Source organism: Rhopalosiphum padi, chromosome 2 (assembly GCF_020882245.1).
Source record: "Rhopalosiphum padi isolate XX-2018 chromosome 2, ASM2088224v1, whole genome shotgun sequence".
Taxonomy (NCBI): Eukaryota; Metazoa; Arthropoda; class Insecta; order Hemiptera; family Aphididae; genus Rhopalosiphum; species Rhopalosiphum padi.
In genome coordinates, this window is record NC_083598.1 from 91304467 (window position 1) to 91326989 (window position 22523).

At 28.3% G+C, this 22523-nt stretch overlaps 3 protein-coding genes across 3 annotated transcripts; 2 read left to right on the forward strand and 1 right to left on the reverse strand.

The window, feature by feature from the left end:
• The first annotated feature begins 1647 nt into the window (after positions 1-1647).
• Positions 1648-10043, forward strand: LOC132920876 (uncharacterized). Its single transcript, XM_060983599.1, has 6 exons — positions 1648-2088; positions 6807-6971; positions 7094-7192; positions 8516-8637; positions 9473-9649; positions 9717-10043. The coding sequence occupies exons 1-6, from the start codon at positions 2043-2045 to the stop codon at positions 9801-9803; spliced, it is 696 nt and encodes a 231-aa protein (XP_060839582.1). The 5' UTR covers positions 1648-2042; the 3' UTR covers positions 9804-10043.
• An 89-nt stretch (positions 10044-10132) lies between these two features.
• Positions 10133-15481, forward strand: LOC132920874 (dynein regulatory complex subunit 4-like). Its single transcript, XM_060983597.1, has 9 exons — positions 10133-10354; positions 10434-10669; positions 10747-10864; positions 10928-11071; positions 11158-11418; positions 11522-11689; positions 13757-13843; positions 13933-14142; positions 15203-15481. Exons 1-9 carry the CDS (start codon positions 10352-10354, stop codon positions 15392-15394), a joined length of 1419 nt encoding a protein of 472 aa, XP_060839580.1. The 5' UTR covers positions 10133-10351; the 3' UTR covers positions 15395-15481.
• Positions 15482-17074: 1593 nt separating this feature from the next.
• LOC132920875 (uncharacterized) lies at positions 17075-19383 on the reverse strand. Its single transcript, XM_060983598.1, has one exon. The coding sequence runs from the start codon at positions 19140-19142 to the stop codon at positions 17865-17867; it is 1278 nt and encodes a 425-aa protein (XP_060839581.1). The 5' UTR covers positions 19143-19383; the 3' UTR covers positions 17075-17864.
• Between the last annotated feature and the right edge of the window lie 3140 nt (positions 19384-22523).

Below are 22523 nucleotides of genomic sequence, written 5' to 3' on the forward strand. Positions count from 1 at the left end.
CAAATCAACGTTAATAATATAATATGTTATCACTTATCAGTATTTTTGATTTTGATTTTCAATAACTCAAGTTAAAAATATTTAGCCCCCTCCCCCCCATAAAAAAATCCCGATTACGCCTCTACCTACCACAAATAAACATAAAAAAAAAAAATAATATTTTACGTGTTTCATAAACCTTAATATTATAATTCAACGGTGTTAAAAAAAAATCCGAAACACCATGATTGTTAGTATTTGCGTTTATTTGTTCTGTCAGTGCATTTCGTTTTAATAATTCTCCATTGTCGTACATTGTATGTACCTATTTCAGTACATAGCTGTGGTTGTACCTATATACAAATATATACTAAATACTTATTCGTATATAGCTAAGCATAGACACTCTCTTTGTGAACTCTCTGCAGCACAACGAGGAAATATACTATCGCACGCGTCGACGTAGGCGTGCGCCGAAAAGAAGCGGTAAAAATATATAGTTAGATACAATTTGTTTTGTAAAACGTTCAAACGTCTACTACGTAGTATACAATAATATAAAATGCTGCATCATTCGTACACACTCGTAAATATTATATTCTGGCGAGTTCACTATAATGCGTTCATGTGAGATTTTATTTATTTCTTTACTTGTGTTTACCGCGTGAACATTTTTCATCATAATAATTATGAACATGTGATAAAATATTTATATCAGAACAATATAATAACATACGGCATATGCTGAAACAGTACACCCTATGATCAATGGCTCGGTGACTGGAATATCGTTTAAGTTCGCATCTATATGATCTATGTATATAGGTGATTTGAGTCTTGTGACTGAAATTGCAGGTTAAAAGAAAACTGTTTAATTGTTTCGTGTTAAAACCTAAAATCGTAAGTAATATATATATAAATTTTTCACACTGTATTACCTTACATCATATAGAAGTACGCGCGTTGTATATTATATAAATATATTAAAGGTATTAAATACCAATACTATACCATAAGCCCATAACATAATACAATAACACAGAACTATATATATTCGTATACCATTAAGTGTTGATTGATAGCTTAATGTTATGCTTAATAGATACCTCATATGTAATATATTATTTAAATTATATTATAATATTGATACATCGGTCTTAAATCTATATATATACAAATCGATTGAACGGTGCCGGTGCGAAGCTGTAACAATACCTATGACATATCTATATTACACGTTTTAATCATTTTATATATATTATGCATATAAGGATTGTCCAAAAGCGGATAAGAAAAAATAAGAACAATAAAACATAGGTTCCGCACACTATTATAGTATTATAAATTATAATAATATTATCATAATAGTAGTGTATAAACTATACATAGGTAGTATACCGCAGATAATCGATTGATTTGTGGACTCGGCGTGCCGGCGGACGTATACGACGCGTATAATAAATATTATAAACAATCGATCGAGAGATTGTGCGACGGCGGTTCGTCGTTTGTGCCGAATCCTATCGATTACTTCGGTCTGCGGATTTTCGGCCACAAACGGATTCCCACCGCAATGATAATAATAATAATAACAACAACAGTCGTTTCGTCGAGCGGCGCACCTGATAAATGTGGGCGGGTACCACGCGACGGCATTCGGCCCGCGCGCGTATCCGACGAAAATCATTCCTTCGCCGTTCGATCGCCGGCGAAGAACGACGATACCGTGTAAATATTGTCTGACAGTAATAATAATATATTTATACATAGTTACGCGCCAATAACGTATTGTTAACCCGTCATGGATGTTTCTATTGGGACCGACGATGGTTTTTAACACCACAACTTATATACGTTCATTATATAAATAGAATAAAATATAATATCTCACTGAGCTATGAGAAATCTTTTTTTCTTTCAAAGAATCTTTTTTTGTTTCTCGACTGCGCTTGATGCTTGCTTTTCGTAGCTGCAAAAGCCCATCGTACGCGATATTACTGAATAGGCACAAGTGTTGAGACTGCGGCGCAACCGGCGGAAACGCGTGGTGTGTAATATGATAAATGGAGAACGGATCTCATTCTACTTTCAAACTAAACATTATCTCCCGTGAGTATAGTAATATATTTTATAATAGTGCCTAATAATTCCATGACAAATTTACAATATGCCTAAAGCATATTTTTTATTGCTCAGAAACTAAAAAAAATAATAAATAACGTGTTTGCCTTCAAAAATAAAAACAATCTTCTTAAAACCCTCCACAAAACAAACGATTTAATTTATCTCTTTCTATATTGAAACACGCATGATTGCTCGAACACAATAAACAATATTATTTAAAACGTATCGCTGTGTTATTGTTAAGAGTTTTGTATACATCATACATCTTGTATGTATTACACTTTTATACATTATACTTATACAATATACAATATATGCTTCAATAATGCTCGTCATTCGTCAAACACATAAAACAAAAAACTACATGTTATAAAATGACATAACAATTACAAAAAACTTTAAATATTGATAACATTATTATACCTATCTACCCATATAAATATTTAAATAAATCGATAATTCTTATACTACAAATATACTTGGTCTATAATTTTACAATTAAATTATTTTAAATTTTGTGCAGTATAAAAATCAGTTAAATTTAAAATTGAAAAATCACACGATAATTGCTTATTAATACCTATATTATAATTAACAAATATTTCAATAAAAATCATAGTATTACATTAATACCTATTAGTTATTATATAGACTACAATGTATAAGATTATATTATATGGTATTTGGTATTTAGATTAAAATGAAAATTAGGTTTATAATTTTACATATTATTATATAGATACTAGGTAATATAATGGTAATAGTTACGCTTAAAAATGCTATTTATTTTTACAATTTAGGTAGGTACCTTAATTATTCGAATTCTTAAATGTTATGATCATTATTATTATCCGATTGTATCTGATTGCAAAACGCACTGCCTCTAAATATAAATAATAAATTATAAAGCGTGTACATATATATAAATTGTTCATTAATCAATGCATCTGGTTTCTCATTAGAAATTTAAAACTATATTTACAGTAGTCAAATACACTTAAGTCATGGGAAGTTTTCTGAGAATATTAACCAATATTTCATTTTAACTAGATTCAAGGTAATAGTGACTTCAACTGTATTTATTATTTATTAATATCAGTATTTCACATAATGGTATCTATAACTTGATACATCAATTTTATTCTAAGCAGTCAAACATTAAAATCAGAGCCGTGCCGTGGGGGGGGGGGGGGGCTAGGGCCCCGGGCGCCTGGTTTAAAGGGGCGCCAAAAAAATTGAAATGCATAATGATAAATAAAATAGGGGGTGAATATTTTTAATTTTGCCCTGGGCGCCAAACCTTAACGGCACGGCTCTAATTAAAATATTATTATTTGTTATATCCGTTGGTAATAACATATATTATGTTTATTGTACATATAGCTGCATTAACTATTAAGTGCATTAGATCGTTTTAATAATGTGTATATAATGTAACGTCACATTTTAAATTATTCAAGTTTAAAAGTTCAAACTTCAAATCATTTACTACATCTCGTGAATGTTATAACGTTTTTGATACATTTTATTAACGACATTACAGCTATTATCCACAATCGTCGTATAGTGTTGTACAAAAATGACCTATGTCTTATAACTAATACAACTTACCAATACAACTACCTGTATAGGTTTATATTATATAAACACAGTATATTATATACGTAGGTAATCTAATTTGAAACCACGGCGTAGGTGTACGTATCATTATTCATTTTTATACCACAGTGATTTATATATGTTAGTATAAACGAACATAAACTCGCGGATAATAATTTAATATTTATTTTATTTCATAGTTCATTATATTTTATATTATTTACAACGCTGTATTATATACAGTTGATCTATGGTTTGCAGTCACGTATATAATAGAGCTTTTCAATTATATATACTGATAAACGGTAAAGAGGTAATCTGAATCATTTTTTACGGCGTTCTTGTATATATATTATGCATAAGTAGGTATGCAATATATTATGTCATACAAAAGGTAATTATTAAAACACAGGGTAGCTGACAAGGTATATTATGACAGCGACGTTGGGAAAACACTATGGCTATTATATTTTAGGTGCGTATAATACACCAATAAAACGTGTTAAATATTCACATCTGAGGTCAAGTCGAAGGCCATGTGTTTTGAGGCAATACGCATATAGTTTCGAATCAATGTATAACGTGTATATAATAAATAATATACCATAGACACTGAGGAGTTCCGTTGGCAATAAAGACCCCATCATAGATACGTATACGCGGCATACCTATTTTAATATCTGGCTGGGTCGTGTATTTACGGGCTGTTCGTGATCTGCTAGCCGACACGCAACTTAATGTGGCCGGAAGGGCACCTACCCTAATTACCGTTAGTGTGTTATATTTATTATTTTTTTTTTGTTTTAGTGAAACGTAGTAGAAAACAATCGATGGTACTTATTTTACCGAAGAATGTGCATATAAAGTCGGAATTCAAATAATCCGGCTTCGCGGCTTAATACATGTAAAGGCATTATACTTTCTATTATTTGCGCGCAACGTTTGCTATTCTAAATAATATATATATATATATAAATGTTTCGATTAAGCTATTTAATACATTTATTATACAGTTATAGAGCCAATATACTCATCGCTACAATGAAATCGAGTATAGTGCGTAAGAAAAAAGTTCAATATATTTATAAAAATGATAAGTGTTTATATTAGGTACATCAAACGGTACGCAAGTTTGAACGAAAAAACGAATAATTATCGATACATCAACAACAGTAATAATTTATTTTAAATTAACTCTGTTAGTATAGTATAGCAGTATTATACTAGTATATTATAATATATAATTTATAACAGTGATTACAGCAAGGCTATTGCTTACGTGATGTGTGTTACAAAACCTGAGTAACAAGTAATGATTTTTAGCTGATTTTGTTTGTTTTTAATTAACGACTTAAAATTATATTTAAATAAATCAAAATAAAGTTAAATGCTCAAATATCGAATGTTTGATATTTCGACGCAGGATACTAGTATTATGGAGCATTATTACGATACACTGAAACAGAAATAATCAAATAAATTGACATATTCGAAAACGATTCAAAGCAGGACTCAATTAGTATATTATGCTATACTTACTACTTAAGTACTTTATTATAATATCTACGTTCGTATAGTTTTAACTTGTAAGTAAATATAATAAATTAGATAATATATTTAAAATTATTTGTGCAAATATGATATAAGTATACTTATGTTAGAAACAGTTAATAATCATATTTTTTTTAAATGTCAAGTATTATAAAATCAAGAATTATATAAAATATAAAAATAAATATGTATTATATTATATGAAAAAGGGTGAAGGTAAAAATTGAAGAATGCACTATTATAAAATCCTAAAATAGGTATATTTTCGTAGTTATCAGTTATCATTAGCATAATGATAATACAATATAAAAATTATAAATATATGTAAAATGAATTATTCTAACAATCTAATTAATATTTCCATTCAAATCATTGAGATTTTTTTTCTGCAATGTATTAAATTCCTCGCTCTTTTTCCCTTCTTTTTTTTGTTTGCAAATAAATTGTATTGTTTTTATAATTTTTCTATTGAGTACAGTATACAGATATTATAACAATTAATTTTTGGCAACTGATAAGTTATATTAAGTAATACCAAAAAATAATATGCAACCATATCATAAAATAATCCTAACAACAATTTTACATAGATTATATAATAATATATAAACAATCCTATGTATTTCCATTTTGTTACAAGAAGTATTATATCGAACATCGTCAATAAGAAGGAATAGAAAAATTATAAATAATAAATTAAATAACTAGAAAAAATAAATATACTTCAAATGTGTTGCACAACGTTTATTGATTCAATAAATATATAATAATTTTTAATTGGGTCACTAAATAAATTTATCAATAAAAATTAAAAGGTGTTTCACAAAACTGATTAATTAATTTTATCGGTACAGTAAATTTATTATTTGATACCACGCACTATTGACAATAATTGAAACAGGACAAATTTCAAGTCAATAAATGCTTAATTTTTATTAGTTCAATTAGTTCATTCTATACAGTAATAAGGAGTATAATAGTATATATAAAAATAATAATAAAATGTATTAGTTTATTACTTATATTGGGCTATACTGATATGTTTTTAAATATATAAAGCTGCAGTTAATATAATTATAAATCAAAATCGGAAATAACTTTATAAAATAAAAGTACAAAAAATGTAAAAGACTATTGTGGTATTAACTATTTGTACTATACCATTAGTTTCCAACTAATAAGCTTAACTTTTGAATTTCGATAATGATATAACTAAACTAAATGTAAACTTATCAATCTAACTAATTATATTTAAACTATGGAGGACAACTATTTTAGAATTATTACTATTCACTGTTAAAAAAAAAAACAGTACATTTTTAATTACCTCTTGATAATGTTTTTTTCTATTTGATATCCAGTATTTTAAAAAATTTGTTGAAAGTAATTTTTTTTTTTAATTATTATTGCCAATAGCTTTAATTTTAAACGGAATGACTATCTACTTCTAATAATAATGTATCTATTATTAATTTATAATTTTTGGTTTCGTATAATATGAAGAAATCTGTATTTACTATTTAGTAATATTTTTGTTTGATTGTATATTATAGAATCAAAAAATCAAAACTGCCAAAGACCATTGACTCTGTTTTCATTTGTTACGGCTACGGCTAGAGATGGTTCCCAAGTTACGGAAAAACGTCTAAAAGACGTTTCTAAAGTATTAAAAGATAGTTTGATAAAAGGGACTACGTTGAAATGCAAGGAAAAAAATGGTTAGTATATTATAATATAGTATATATTATCGTATTGATATAATATATTAATATATAACTACCAATACACAAAATGTTTTCGATATACACGTTTTACATCAAATATTTTATTTTATTTTCAGTTGTCTATCCCATCATTCACTTTACCGAGGATCGAAATTCGTTGATGTCAGTGCTTCAAGATCAGAACGAAGTAAATGAGCATTTCAAATTACATCAAGGTAAACATTTTTAATATAAAAATTAACACCAGCAATATATGAAATAAAACCAAATACATAAATTATGTTACCTAGATATACATATATAATAATATAATATAATTAAAGGAAATAAGTATATACGTTAGAAACTAAATTAACCACATAAAATTGGTTTAAGTGATTTGTTATTAATAAAATATACGTTTGTAGGTAGGTACCTGTCCACAAATCGATTAACATAAACGATGTTAGTATATATACATTTCTAATTCTATTAGTTTAATCGCTACCAACTTAATTAAACTGGTTTATTAGTGCATTATGTGTATGACATATTAATATTTTGTTTACGCAATAAACTATATTAAAGTGCCATAGTGGTGTATAGGTATTATAGGTTCTAAATATATATATATTTTTTTTAATAGATGTTTATAATTTTTATATTAAAAACAAACACATTTTGAAGAAATTAAATTCAACTATTACAATATATTTCACATAAATTTGTAACATATACTAAGAAAATAATTGATTCAAATGAACATCAAAGTTTCAAAATCTACCGATGTCATAAATGATTAAACATATTTAACTGTAAAATTAAAAGAGAATAAGTAAAAATGTCTACTTTCAGAAAACCAAAAATTCGTATCATTTCTAAATTGATTTTTCAAAATTCACAACAAATGTAAGATAACATTAAAAAAAAAATCAAATAGTTTGGTTAATAAAAAAATAACAAAATTTATAAATTATTTAAAACTATGTTATTACATTATATATTGTTATACCTATGTATGCCCATATATCTATAATATAATATTATTGTAACAAAGATTACGTTTTGAACTTTGATTCGTTTTGTATCGTCAATTACATTTAATATATTTATATATATAAATGTGTGTGTGTGATATTTCTATATCCCGTCGATTTGGACTAACGTATTGTTGAATATATATAGTTTATTTTGACTTAACAAGCATATTAATATGTCTTTGAACCTCTGCTATAAATTAACGTATTTAGTGCCTAATCACACATTCTCACGGTTTTATAATTTTTATTCTATGTACCGTTTCACTATAAAAAAAATGTAAATATCTTAAAGCAAGTCAATTATACATCTTGCATATATTTTTTTTTTATTACTCAAAATGAATACCAGCGACCATAACCTTATCTTAGAAGAGTTGTTTTTACATCAATGATTTTTACACAAAATACCTATATATTAAAGTAAAAATATCACTGCGGCATTCTTTCGGTGGATGCACATTTCAATGAATTAAAGCTAGTAATTATAATATAACATTTATAATTATATATTTATTGAAGGTGTTTATCGAGAAATCAAAAGTATCGAATGTGGGGATGGAAACGGACCATTCGTAACGACTACAACCAGCATCTCTTACATAGTATCCGGATTCAAACTTCTCGACACCAGTTTAGTAGAGGTAAACATTGCAATGAACATCTATATTGTATTTAAAAGTAGGTAGATTGTACGTAGATAGCTGTTGTAATAATGAAATATATATAAAAACTGGACAATGACTATCCGAACACTTTTTAATTGTGTACATCCATCATGCGTGTTTACATGCATTAACGCTTAAATTACTTAGATGATTTGTTTGAATATCAATGCCAAATTGTATACAAAATACGTCTGGATTATTACAGTCATTCAATACACATTACAGTAGTCATTAAAATAATATTATAATTTTTTTTAACAGGTGCATGATCTTTAAATATCATGAACGTTTTACAATAACATTATAGTGATACAGTATGCGGTTTTGTTGTAGCGTTATATAAATATAAAAATTTGATTTAATTTATTTTTATTTGATGACAGGGGTGCTATTTGAGGGAAGGGGAACTTCCGGACTTTCTTCAAACACTTTTTTGTTTTATACGCAATTATTTCTTTATTATAGCATTATACATTTTTATTAAATATAAATTTAAGCATAAATATTTTAATGATGTTCCCTATATCTTAAGGTATTGTATACAAAAATGTTATTGAAAAGCGAAAACGTTTTTATAATATTTTATGTTATACGGTGATTATTTAGCAATTAATAATTTTATAATTTGTTATGTTGTTGGATAAGTTGGATTAGGTTGATTGCAGAAGATACTTTTATCAGTTTATATGCAATATTTTACGATTTATATTTGATAATAATATACCTCATATATATAGATATAATATAGGAATTTTTTTTAAATCAAATTTTACATTAATTACAGTGCATTATGATTTTTTTGCATGTTTAGGTAATGATTGAATCTTGGAAGGACTGGACAGGTGCTAGGCATATATATCTCCACATTCCGTACGACCTGGGTCTCCAGAGAATCTCGCTTTTGAAAAAGGTGGCTCCGAGTTCTTTGAACTCATTTACATATGTAGTACTCGCTGAATGTTTGAATGTTAACACAGAAGAAAAAAAAGTAAATTATAATTCAGTTAAAAAAGTGCAAAAATCTAGATAATAAATTTATTTTTTTTAATTTTCAGATGTTACTGTTGGATTTTGTTCAAAGGATGAGAATAGAAAAATTTCTATCTGGTTACCTATCTGTTTATGAGCTTCGTAATACTTAATTAACGTCAATATTTTATAATATTACAGCAAAAGTATACAAAACGCTTATATTAAACTCGCATGACGTATAACTTATTAGTATTAATTATTGTTTTAACTTAAGTTAATGTTATTTTTGATGTTTTTTGAAATGTTGGTTGATTTTTAATATTTTTTTTTTTACAACTTGTAGTATAAGTATTAATTTTATTTACTTGTAACAATAAGTACTAAACAAATAAACTGATATTATTTAGAAACTATAGTTTATTAATTTATTTATATGTATAGGTATGTTTTTAAAATTATGTATAATATATTATATTATTGTGAATGCTAAATAACTATAAGGAGCTCATACATATAATGTTTTTACTGCTGTTTATTGTTGTCATAGTAACGTGTTACAAAGATCTAACGATAAAACGTATTTTAATCTTATAGTAGCCAAGGGGCCTATTTTTGAATGAACAACATTTCAATATATTATACAGGATTTGTAAACGGATCTTGTTGGTTCGTTTGTTAAATTAATACGTGTTGATAAAATTAAATTTTTTTCTTGAAAATGGTAAGTACATAACTATTTTCTTATAAATGCATGTTCATTCTTATTTAACTGTGTTTATTTTTAATATATTAATTTAAAGGCACCAAAAAAGAAATCAAAAGGAAGCAAAGGCGGACGTACGAGTGCCGGGATCGTAGATGGTGTTTCTATGGCTGAAATGTCCAGAGAACAGCTTGAAGGGTTCGCAGCTAGAATGAAGAAAGAGTTAGAACGCGAAAGAGAAGAAAGAAATTTCTTTCAACTTGAAAGAGATAAGGTATTGACGTTTTGGGAAATCACGAGACATGAGTTGGAAGAAAACAGAGCATCATTGAGGCAAGTCAAAAATTCAAAATTTATTAATAGTTATAATAATATAATATAATCGGCCAATTACATTTTGCTTAAAATAGAAACAAAGACAGAGAAATTGAAGATATAGAGGAAAAACATCAAGACGAAATCAAAGTTTATAAACAAAAGTTGAAACTTTTAATGTACGAACAGCATGTACATCTGTCAGAAGTACAAGTGGGTTGTTTTTGTATTATCTTATTTCACTTTTATAATCTATACTAAGATTGTAGTAAATAGGCTGAAAATATGGTTTCGTTAAAAATTGCAAATGATGAACATGTAAATGAAGAAGAAGAATTAATTAAAGAAAACGATGCTCTCAAACAAGAAATCGTCGAGATAAATTTACGGCATATAGAGGAAATAAATAATATTCGATTGGTATAATAATAATAACTATCTACTTAAACTATTGCCCATTGTCATAAAAAAATGTGTGTTGTTTTCGTTGAATAATATGTATATAGGAACATGCCAGAGTTATGCGTGAACTGAAAGACAGATTTATATCTGACTGTCAAGTGATCGAAGGAAAATATCAGAAACGTATGGAAGATTTGAGGAACCGTATGGATTTGAAGAACAAAGTGGAAGTGGCTGAGACTGAGGCTAGAAAGAACAAGCGCATAGCGGAAATCATAGAAGACCATAACAACGCATTCAACAACTTGAAAGAACATTACAATGATATTACTGTCAATAATTTGACATTAATCGGCAGTTTGAAGGTTTGATAGATTCATAAAACTTTATAATATATATTTTTATTAATAGTCGTATACTCATATATTAATAAAAAGATAACAAATAATTACGACTTTGAACTTACAGGAAAAGCTATTGGAATTAAAAGAAGACCAACAGAGAGCAGAAATGGACCTGAAAGAAGTGACAAAAGAAAACGAATCGTTAAAAGGACCGTTAAAAGAAGCACAAATTAATGTCGAAGAATTGACGCAAAAAATGTCTAATTACTTAAAAGATAAACAACGATTAATGGTAAGTTTATCTTTATAGTGGTTTTAACTGTGTATCTTTTGATTTAGGTATAATGTTAATATTAAATACAGTAGATTCTCGTTGTGTCGAATCTCAAGGGAATCAAGAAAAAGTTCGAGATATCGAGTTTTATAAAAATTCTTAAAAAAAAATTGAAAAATTAATAAATAATTTGAATGCTTAATATTCATAATTTGAAAACTTAAATTACTAATTATACTACATGCATATCAATAAACTAAATTAATGAATAAATAATTATGTTTTAAAAATTTGTCATTACAGTTTGTTTAATATTATTTTTGTTATTTTAAGAATGTAAAAATTAATAATATCCTAAGGACATTTAATTTACGCCTATTTTCCATTTCATTATATTGTATGCACTGCTTAATTTTTTATTCTTACCGTAATAAAAATATTATTTGTGAAAAACGATTAATTTTATTTCGCTTTTAACTTTTAAGTGTAGTATTATAGTAGTTTCAAGGGGATTTCAATGTAGTTCGAGTTAACGAAAAATTCGACATACCTAGGACCTAACGACTTTCAACATAATAAGAATCTACTGTATAAGTATACTAATTTTCCAAATACTCATATTATACATATGAACTATACTAAACTACTGTTATTATACTAATAACTATATATTATTAAATTGCATTGTGCATATGTGCAGCAGTAATCTTAAAAAAGTGCTTTATTACAATATTATTTACCTATTTTATCTTTATTGTGATAGTTATTATAGTAAAATGTAATAAATATTTGGACAATAGTATTATAGATATCTCTATTTTTTTTTAAATAATTAAAAACTATATACAAGCTTATGACGCCTTATGTTTATGTCTATGTGCAATATATACATTTGGTGATAAAAAAATTATATATTAGTAGCAGAATAAAATATGAGTAAGCAGTTAGTTCTACCACTGTGACTAATGCACTAATGATCATTGATCTAATAATCTATTATCTATTTGTCTATATACATATATAGACTTACCGATTCCATATTATAATACGATATCTATGACTAAAACCAAATTAAAATATATGTATTTTATCATTGGTTTTAAATACTAATTATAAATTATAACCAATGATTTAAGTAAATTACCTGTTTTATTATTAAATTAATGAAAAGTTATACTCGATGTATTGTTATTCTATATTTCTATACTTATAATTTATAAATGTATGTATATGTATATATGCGTGTGTGAGTCGAACAACGAATTGGTTCATTCTTAACTATAATGCATATAATATCAAAGAAGACTGTTTTCAAAAAAAAGTTAATAATAATTTTAGTATACATTAATATGACTGCACACGAATAATTGTGTTTCGAATTATTGTTAACTTATAAGTTATAAGTATATAAAAAACACACATATCATAAGTACAAACAGTCGAAAGATTTTGAAGGCTCTATTAATTAACCATAATAAGGAGAAGCAAAAAAGTAGGTATACATAGGTACAAGGTACTTATCTACATGTAGTAAAATATTACATGATGGAGTCATATTATTCTCTAACATTTTCTATGGAAAAATAATAATCTATATAATCTATCAAAAATACTGCTGCAATTACACAAATTCAAAATTTTAAATATTTTTGTTTTATTAATAAATTGTATTGTGTTTAAAAAATTATATTTATTTAGTCGGTACTTACTCTTGGTATAGCGATTTTATTTGGGTGGGGAATTTGTTCTGATGGACATAATAATGAATGCCGATTAATATGATTGATAGTAGATTGAAGGTACCTATAATTAATATATATTGTACTAAAAAATATATAATCTATTATGTTCAAATGTTTACATGATTACTTCTTCAGAACTCTCTTTTTAAACTATACCTACTCATATTATTATAAATTATAATTAATTGATCATTAAACTCACCTACAATATACTTTAATTTATTAATATTTTAAATATTAAACATTTAAACCATGGTATATAGCTATATTGTTATACTAGAAAAAAATTACTTCAATTGTAAAATAAAAACTAATTTTTGTCTATGTCATACTATTACTGTAGGTTCTTACTAAACGGTTGAAACATTCAAATGATAAGTACAAGGACCTCCAGGTGAATTACGACGAGCTGAAAATGATCTCGGAGAAAGTAAGTAGATTACTGAGTTCAAGATACTAACAATCAGCTAGATGTTTAAGACCTAAATTTATAGTTATGAAATATTTGACAACGTTTAGATGCAAACCGATTTAGATAATGTGAAGGACGAATACTCGGACAAATTAATGAATTTGCAAATGGAACACGGGAAAAAGCTGTTGGCGATCGAACGTAGGCTAAAACGATCCGGAGAAACAGTCGAGGAAAAAGAGGCGCAGATAGCGCGTTTAACTGGAGCTACGTCTGCGGACACTTCGATCGCCATGGCAATGAATGCAAAAACCGAAGTAAATCCGTCTGTATTTGTAAATATAAAATTATGTTATGCAATTGGTATAGGACAGTGGTAATAAAAGATTGCAGACCTAACTACCTAAGTACTCTCACGTGACGAAATCCACATTGAGTATATGTACATAAAATTTCATGTAAGATATACAATGATGAATATTATTATTTATTACTAAATAATGGTATCTATACATTTTAAAAATAATGATATATTTTATTGGGTAGATTTTATCTTAACAATAATAAAAATGCAAATATAGATTAAACACTTAAAAAAACATCCAAATACAAACAGATTTAGATTGGTGGATTTTAAAAATAGTGTTTCTTTAGAAAAATGCTAGCAGTCACATAATCGCAAAACTTGATGACTGTGAATTTTAATACTCAAAATTCACATTTTTCTTTGCAGATAATATAACAATAATACAATATGTCATAGCTCATAAGCATATAAGGTCATAAACTCATAAAGCTATATAAATGAAATATAAAAAGGTTGAATTAATCAGGTATCTAGGTATTTAAGTTTAGCTAGTGCAGAAGATTAAATATTAATAATCCTTCAATAAAGCTAATCGTACGTCTTCGCTATAAATTATAATACTAGAAACAAATGATATTAGTAGGTATACACAGATACACTGAAGGTTCAATTATTTTTATTTAATTAAATGACCTACCTCTCTCACCAGGACATAATATATTTGTACACACTTCAAACAATATTAACTTAACATTAAGCATACCGTACAGTTTAGGTATTGATGTATTATGTAAAGGTAATTTTATTCTTGCCCCGAAAATTGAAATAAAATAGAGTTTCGCGCGTTCCAACTGCTCGTCAAACGTACTAAAACAGTTTACAAGATTTGTCAATGTATTTTAATTTAAAAACTATCATATTGTTTTATTATCTCTTCTAAATGGCTGAACCGCATTCAGAAAAAAATATCTGTACACGTTTTTTATTAGGTATATCATAAAAATATGTACAAATCGATTCGTTAGAACTTATTTATTAAAACTATTAAATAACATGTTCTTACTTTTCAGGCTTTACTTGATAAGAAAAACCGATTAATCGAACAAATATGGAACGACCTGGTGGCTGTAACGCAGAAGTACAATGAACTGTGTAAACATTTCAAAAACACACTTCGACATCACGGGATACAAGGCTACGACGACGGAGTTTTCGAATTGGTACCTACCGACGACAAACACGAATATTTTGAAAACCTCTGACAATCACCGACTACTGCAAAATGATTATACTATACATATTTATATGTAATTATAATTTATTATTATATTATGACGAATAACAATGCATATGTGGTCATTTTATTTTAAAAAAATTTTCACATAATAATATTATGTACCTATTGAGTTGGTACCTTTTTTTACCGTGTAGGAACGGGCATACGTAAACTGCGCCCAAATGATCTTTTTTTTTGTAAACTGCGCCCGAAATTTTATCTACGTTAAAAAGGTATAGTGTAAACTGCGCCCGAATTTTTATCTATGTTAAAAAGGTATAGTGTAAACTGCGCCCGACTTATAAACTTATTAAATTTTGACTTATTAAGGCTTTATGTTTGACGATTGTGTACTTTTAATAGTATATTATAGAAATTTTATTTTCGTCAAGAAATACCAACACGTTATCGAATATCTATATTGCAGTAATACTAAAACTGACAACTGATGGTTATCACTACTTCCGGTATAGTTCTGCTAGTTACTGTACCTATCGTATTCATTTTAATCAGTAAAGTCACGATGGCTGAACAATTCATGTCGCAGCGCGAAAAATGCTTAAAAATTATTTCTAATTTTAAATTTCGTAAAATTAATCGGCCTCTAAGTTCGGGTGAGGTTAAGTGGCGATGTACGGTCCAAAAAACCAAAAAAAAACGTGAAAATTTAGAAAAATTAATCAATAAATATAATAGTAATCAAATTTCAATTGATAAATATGTATCCACCATATGTTATTGTTTGTAATATTTATAATTATTTTAATTTTTTAAATTATATTTCATTTTTTATTATTCATATTATAAATTTGTGACGAATTAAATATTTTACCTGTAATTTTACCCGGGCGCAGTTTACATGTCACCTTTTTACACTTGATAAAAACTCGGGCGCAGTTTACATGGGTGATTTTGTGTTTACCTGTATCTTGGGCGCAGTTTACAATCGCCGGTAGGAACTTACACATATGTATACCTTATTCTATTATTATCGTGTAGGAACTTACATTCGCCCTTTTTAGTGATTACCTATAATAACTATAGTATAATACATTAATACACCTATTGGCTATTACATAAATATAACCTTTTCATATCTGTGTACATATTTAAGGCCTTGATATAAGAAGTATTTAACAAATTTCCAATACTACATATTATTACCTATACAATAATGAATATTTATCACAAACAAATAGTACCTATATCAGTTGAGATGTCTCCCCAGATTTTTAATTATTGACTAATTGAATGATATATGGCAAAATTATAATACCAGTAACAGCAGTAACTATAATTATATTATAAGACTACGCAAACTATCAACTAAGATTTAAAGGGGCTTCAGTAGGCAATTTATAGACATTTAATGTAACTTTTTTGAACAATTTAATTTTGATTTTAAAATTTAAAATATTTTAAGAGTATAATTTTGAATGGAATTATAACTCATTTACAAAAATGTATAAAATGTATTTAATGTTGTGATGTTGATGTGTAAATTATCTAGTTTATGTTGATAGATAGAGATAGCCATCTCTTAATTTCAAAAATGCAATTGAACATATTTTCTGTGAAATTCTTAACTCTGCCGGACTAAATACCATGTAAGAAACATGTCAATGTTGCACAAGGTAGGCATATATGTCTGAACATTATCATACTATTTAAATTTATGAGTTTAATATATTTTAATAGGCAATGCCCAATTACAAGTTTGAACATAAATAAGTTCAACAATTATACAGTTAAGAATGTAACACAAAATAAATATATCACAGCTAATAAAATAATAAAATAAAAATATAAATATAAATAATGTAACAATAATCATCAATATATTTATAATATATAATAATTGTAGTATAAATGTATACGTGTAGTAGGATGTAGGTACATAAATATTATATTTTTATAATATTCTATACAATATATACAATTTAAAAAGACATGATATATTAGGTAATGTGACTGCAGTGTACATTAAAAATTAATTTTTTTTTTTAATGTAACTATAACATTTACAAAATATTTTTGAAATAATTTATTTAACAACTTATAAATAATATCAAAATCAATAGTAAAATAAACATTAAAGCTTGTTAACAGTCATGATATAACATATTATACTAATGTATTTATACTTTTATAGAAAAAATAAATCTTAAACACAATGTACTTATCAAATTTTAAAAATGATTACATAGAGTAATTGTTACGTTTCTTACATGAATAATTCAATATTACTATTATATTTCAAAAATATCATTATTTAGTTATAAGTTCATCAATGTTTAAACATTTATAAATTGTTAATATATTGCAATAGGATAATAGCTGTACCTATATCCTAAGAATAGGTATGTGATAACGATAAAAAAGTGAACATTCAAAAAAAAAAATAATAGGTATGTGATTGTTTGTTTGAAATGTTTGAATACAACATTACTAGTTACCTATAGAATACCAGACCATAGGTCATCAAGCACAGACTTTTTTTTTGGTATTTCGTGTTTGTCATGTTGAATTATTGATGGCTGCAGCTGAGGCGGTGGTGAAACTGTCAACGACTGTTGTAACCATGTTGGTGAACTGCTAGGCGAATCTATTTGAGTGTCCGCTAAGTATCTAGGATCGATTGGTATGTTCTCAGCTGAAGTAGGTATTGGGACAATAGGGAAAACTGGTGCTGAACACTCTAGAATTGAAGTGGACATAAGGGTCTCCTCAGTATCTGAAACTAAATTACCAGAAATATTGACACTATTTAATCCATCCACTTCCATAGAATGAGGCTGCTGGATTTTGCTGTTGATACGTTGTAAACCGGCGTTCTCGTCTTCGGACGAGGAAGGACACCGTTTTATGTTCTGACTATTAATGGTCGATCGTCTAATCTTACATATCGACCTGGGTTGGCTACGACACGTACCACGTCCCCGCCTTCTTCGACCTATCACTTCATCTTGTTCACTGGCGGCGACCACTGGCTGTAGCACATTACGCTCCAACTTCTGGTCAGTCAGCTTCTGTTGCAGATCGGTTATCCGCTGCTTCTTCGCGTTCAACACCTCCACAAACCGAGCCATTAGCCGCTGGTCGTCTGACTGTCGGCTGTCGACCATCGACCGCAATTCGTTCAGCAGTCGGCGGTTGTCTTCCGAAAGACGTCGCTCACAGTCCGCGGCCGCCAGATCGGACAGTTCTCGTTGCTTCCGTTCAGCAGAGAGTAAACGAATCAGCGGTGTGATGAACGAAGTGCACGTCACTGACATCGTAGACGTTACCTCTCTCATCTGAACCGAGCCAAGCGTCGCTAAGCCAAACGGACGAACTTTAATCTTCCACGCCAACGTAAGCAGTTGGTCGTTATCGCCGTCTTCCCGTCGCAAATGGTATTCGTAATCCGTCGACGGTCTGTCACCACTGCATACTAACGCGGCTCGAGCGTCCCGTAACCAAATACGAACGACTGTCGATTCGTCGTCGTGTTGGACCCCAGAATTTAGGCTCTGATCTGCTGCCTTGTCGCCCATTACAAATCCCGTGTACACTACATAATCATCCAACGACATGTTCACGATCGCAGTTACCTGCAACGCCATCCGTGCCTGATCGTCAGCCGCCTCGTCGCAAAACGCCACTTTCAGGTGTACCGTCACAGTGGGCGAGTCGGTTAACGACCATTGACACTTTAACGTCGAGAATTCGTAACTGGGTTCGTTAGCTTCCATCTCCACAAGAGAGTTTTAAATTTCCCCGAAGTCCGAGATGCCTACGTTTTCAATTTTATAACACGATTTACGATAAATTCATATTATATAGATTTATGATTTAAGTCTTGAATTTGTGTATAATTGCGGGCTGACTGTGTAGATGTCGAGTCGTGTAGCTGCCAGTTGGCTGCTGACTCAGCAGTGCTGAGTGTAGTAGTGTACTGACATCGCGTTCATCCGTCATCGCAATGACTACAAGCGATAACTTATAGTTAACACTGATAACAGTTTTTAATGTTTTGATAACTTTGTTTATATTTACTTGTTATCGGTACACGGTTGTAGATAGTACTATCTTAGTCTGTGAGAACGGAGCATTATTTCTGGTAGCATCAACTGAGACGAGTAGGTCAGTGGTTCTCAAACATTTTTAGTCATGAAGTCTTTTTTTAAGCAGTAGTTTCACCTAGAGTCCCAAGAAATATTTAATGTTAAGTTTTATTTACCTACTACCTACATATGTAGTTAATGTACGAAATGTATACGGAAGTAAGAAAAATATAATATTTATTAATAAAGGAAACAATAACTGAGATAGTATTAAAAAAACAAGAGAAAATATTATTTATTATTTATAATTATTATTATTATTACAATGTTACATCGTTACATGTACAATAATTGTATCTACATGTCTAATGTGAGCTTTATACTTGCGAGTTGTGAGTGTTGCGATTAAGTTTATCAATGTCCGGACTTCCGGAGTCACAGAAATCAATTGAAGACGTAAGGTACACAAATTTAGTCTTCTGCGTCTAAACGTGCTCGATAATTAATTTTTGTAGCTGTTTACTTCGAATATGTACTCGTAGTATCAAAAAGCAGTTAAAGTAATTAAGCTTTTGAACTTAATATCAAAAGATCTTCCTAAGACACTAACTAATCCCAAAATTAAAAAATTGAATTACTTTTATAATCTAATCATTAGATAATTATGTTATATTTTAATATTGTTTGTACACGTGTCGGTGAATAATCACGTTTGAATTGACAGTCTTTTTAAAATGTATATATTATAGGCATTCGTTTTTATAACAAATAGTTATTTAATTATTAAATGTTTATAGTGAAACTATAAAACAGCTCTTTAAAAACAATTGCGGAGCACTAAGGGCTCCGTGAATCACAATTTTGGAACCGCAAATAAGTAATATTATAATTTATACCGCCTCCACCACAATGAACGTTCCTATAATAGTATAACTTATAGGCTGAGGGCCTAGATTTAAGTCCTATATAGTATAGGCTATAACATAATACCTATGTTGCGTCATCGCTTGTAATAAGTATAAGTCTTAACAAGTTAAGAATTAAGGTGTACCTTATTATTAAGTAGGTACTTAAGTGGGCAGTGGCCAGAGGCGTGTCTATAGGACTAAAATTTAGGACAGGCCTGGTTATAAAAATAATTTGTATAGTCAACACATTCTTGTTTTTAATTTTAAAATGCATATTTTGAATATACTTAAAGGTTAAAAATCAGGGTAGGCCCAGGCTACCCGCTGGACATGCCTCTCGCAGTGGCTAAGCATAATTATTAAAAAATTAATAATAAACAATATTAGTCTATACTCCTACTCTATATTTTTATAATCCGTCTACGTTTATAAGCAGTGTCGGATTTTGCGCGAGTGCAGATTAGGTCAATCAAGTAAATTTTTTAAATGTTCTAACTTTCTAAATAAATAAATTCTAAATAATATTGAATAATAGTTTAGAAAATATAATTTTAATAAATGTTCCACGCCCGTTTATTCTGGATTGTTATGGACTCAGTGTTATCACTACTTTTGACTCGATTTAATGAACCACGCAAATCTCTATTATAGGCATAGGTGTGCGCAGGGGGTATGCAGGGTATGCGTATGCGGCTGCATACCCTGAAGCTTTTTAAGGGGCGAAAATCGACTGGAAAAAACCTTTATCGCGCAAGAAAAATAATTATAATGACTGAAAAGAGGCCTGCACACACCTATGAATTATGATTATAGGTAAATAGTTGAAATATTTTTTTTATTAAAACCATCTTTACTTTTATCAAACACCGAAAATATATATAATTATGCACCATATAACACATAAATTAAATTTTTTTTTATTATGTGCATTCAATATTAGTTATATATTAGTTATTGCACCCTGGCCTCCCAAAGTCTTATGTTATATTAAATATGAGTATCCAGCATTATCTGTAAGGCTGAATTAAATTTTCGATATTTAAGATCAAGTAATTGGTAAAAATATTAATTTTTAAGGTAAAATTTAAATGAAAATAAAGTATATTTTATTTTATTATTTTGACAGTTTCATTGAAATGCATTCAGTAAATAGATAGGTACTTACATTTCAACATTACACATCTGTCATCTTTTACATGCAATTCCGCCTCCATCTAAATTATAAATACACGTTGATTAAGACAATTAGGTTATTTTTGTGTTTTAACTCTTAAGTAAGAAACTACAAAATGTAATCTAATTATTTATTGTATTAATTGGTATATAATTAGTATATAATTGGTATATAATTGGTACTTTATATAATAAAACACAAGTAGTTTACCCTAATTATTACTTTTATATTAATTAATATATTGTATTAAGTATTAACACTAATAAAGTAATAACTATAAGTTAATAAATAACAGTTATCCTGTCATCCTGAAAGTTAAAATAACCATCTCTATCATTATCAATATATATATTTATAAGTACCTACCAACCTACCTAAACAGTGACGTATTTTCAATTTTTTTCTCGGGGGGGTCTAATAAATCCGACATAATATAAATAGGAACTTATATAAAGAAATAGTTTTTAATAGATTATAAGAATAAAAATAGTTATTTTATTATATTTTAAAGTACAAAATCCAAACGTCTTTTTTTTTTTACAATTATTGATGTTTATCTAATATGGGTAATTTTTAAAGTGGTAAATGGTAATACATACAATACAAGAAAAAGTTTAGTTACGAGCGACGGCGGGTTTTTGAGCGTTCGACCGCGTCCGTTGGCTAATTTTAAGCTATATTTTATATAAATATTTTGTTCACAGGAAAAATTGCATCGTCCGCGCGTGCCTACATAAATTGGATTTTGCAAATATGTAAGAATTTTTAGTTTTTTTTTCTAGAGATTCTGGGGGGGGGGGGGTGTCCAGGGGTACTGGACCCCCCGTAAATACGCCACTGTACCTAAATACATCTATTATAAAAAACATTTAATTACTGGTTCATCACAATATCGGAATGTATTAATTGTAAAAATAAAAATTAGTACCTATAAGTTATTTAAGTGTGCAACACTATAACATATTAATATTATTATGTAAAATTAAA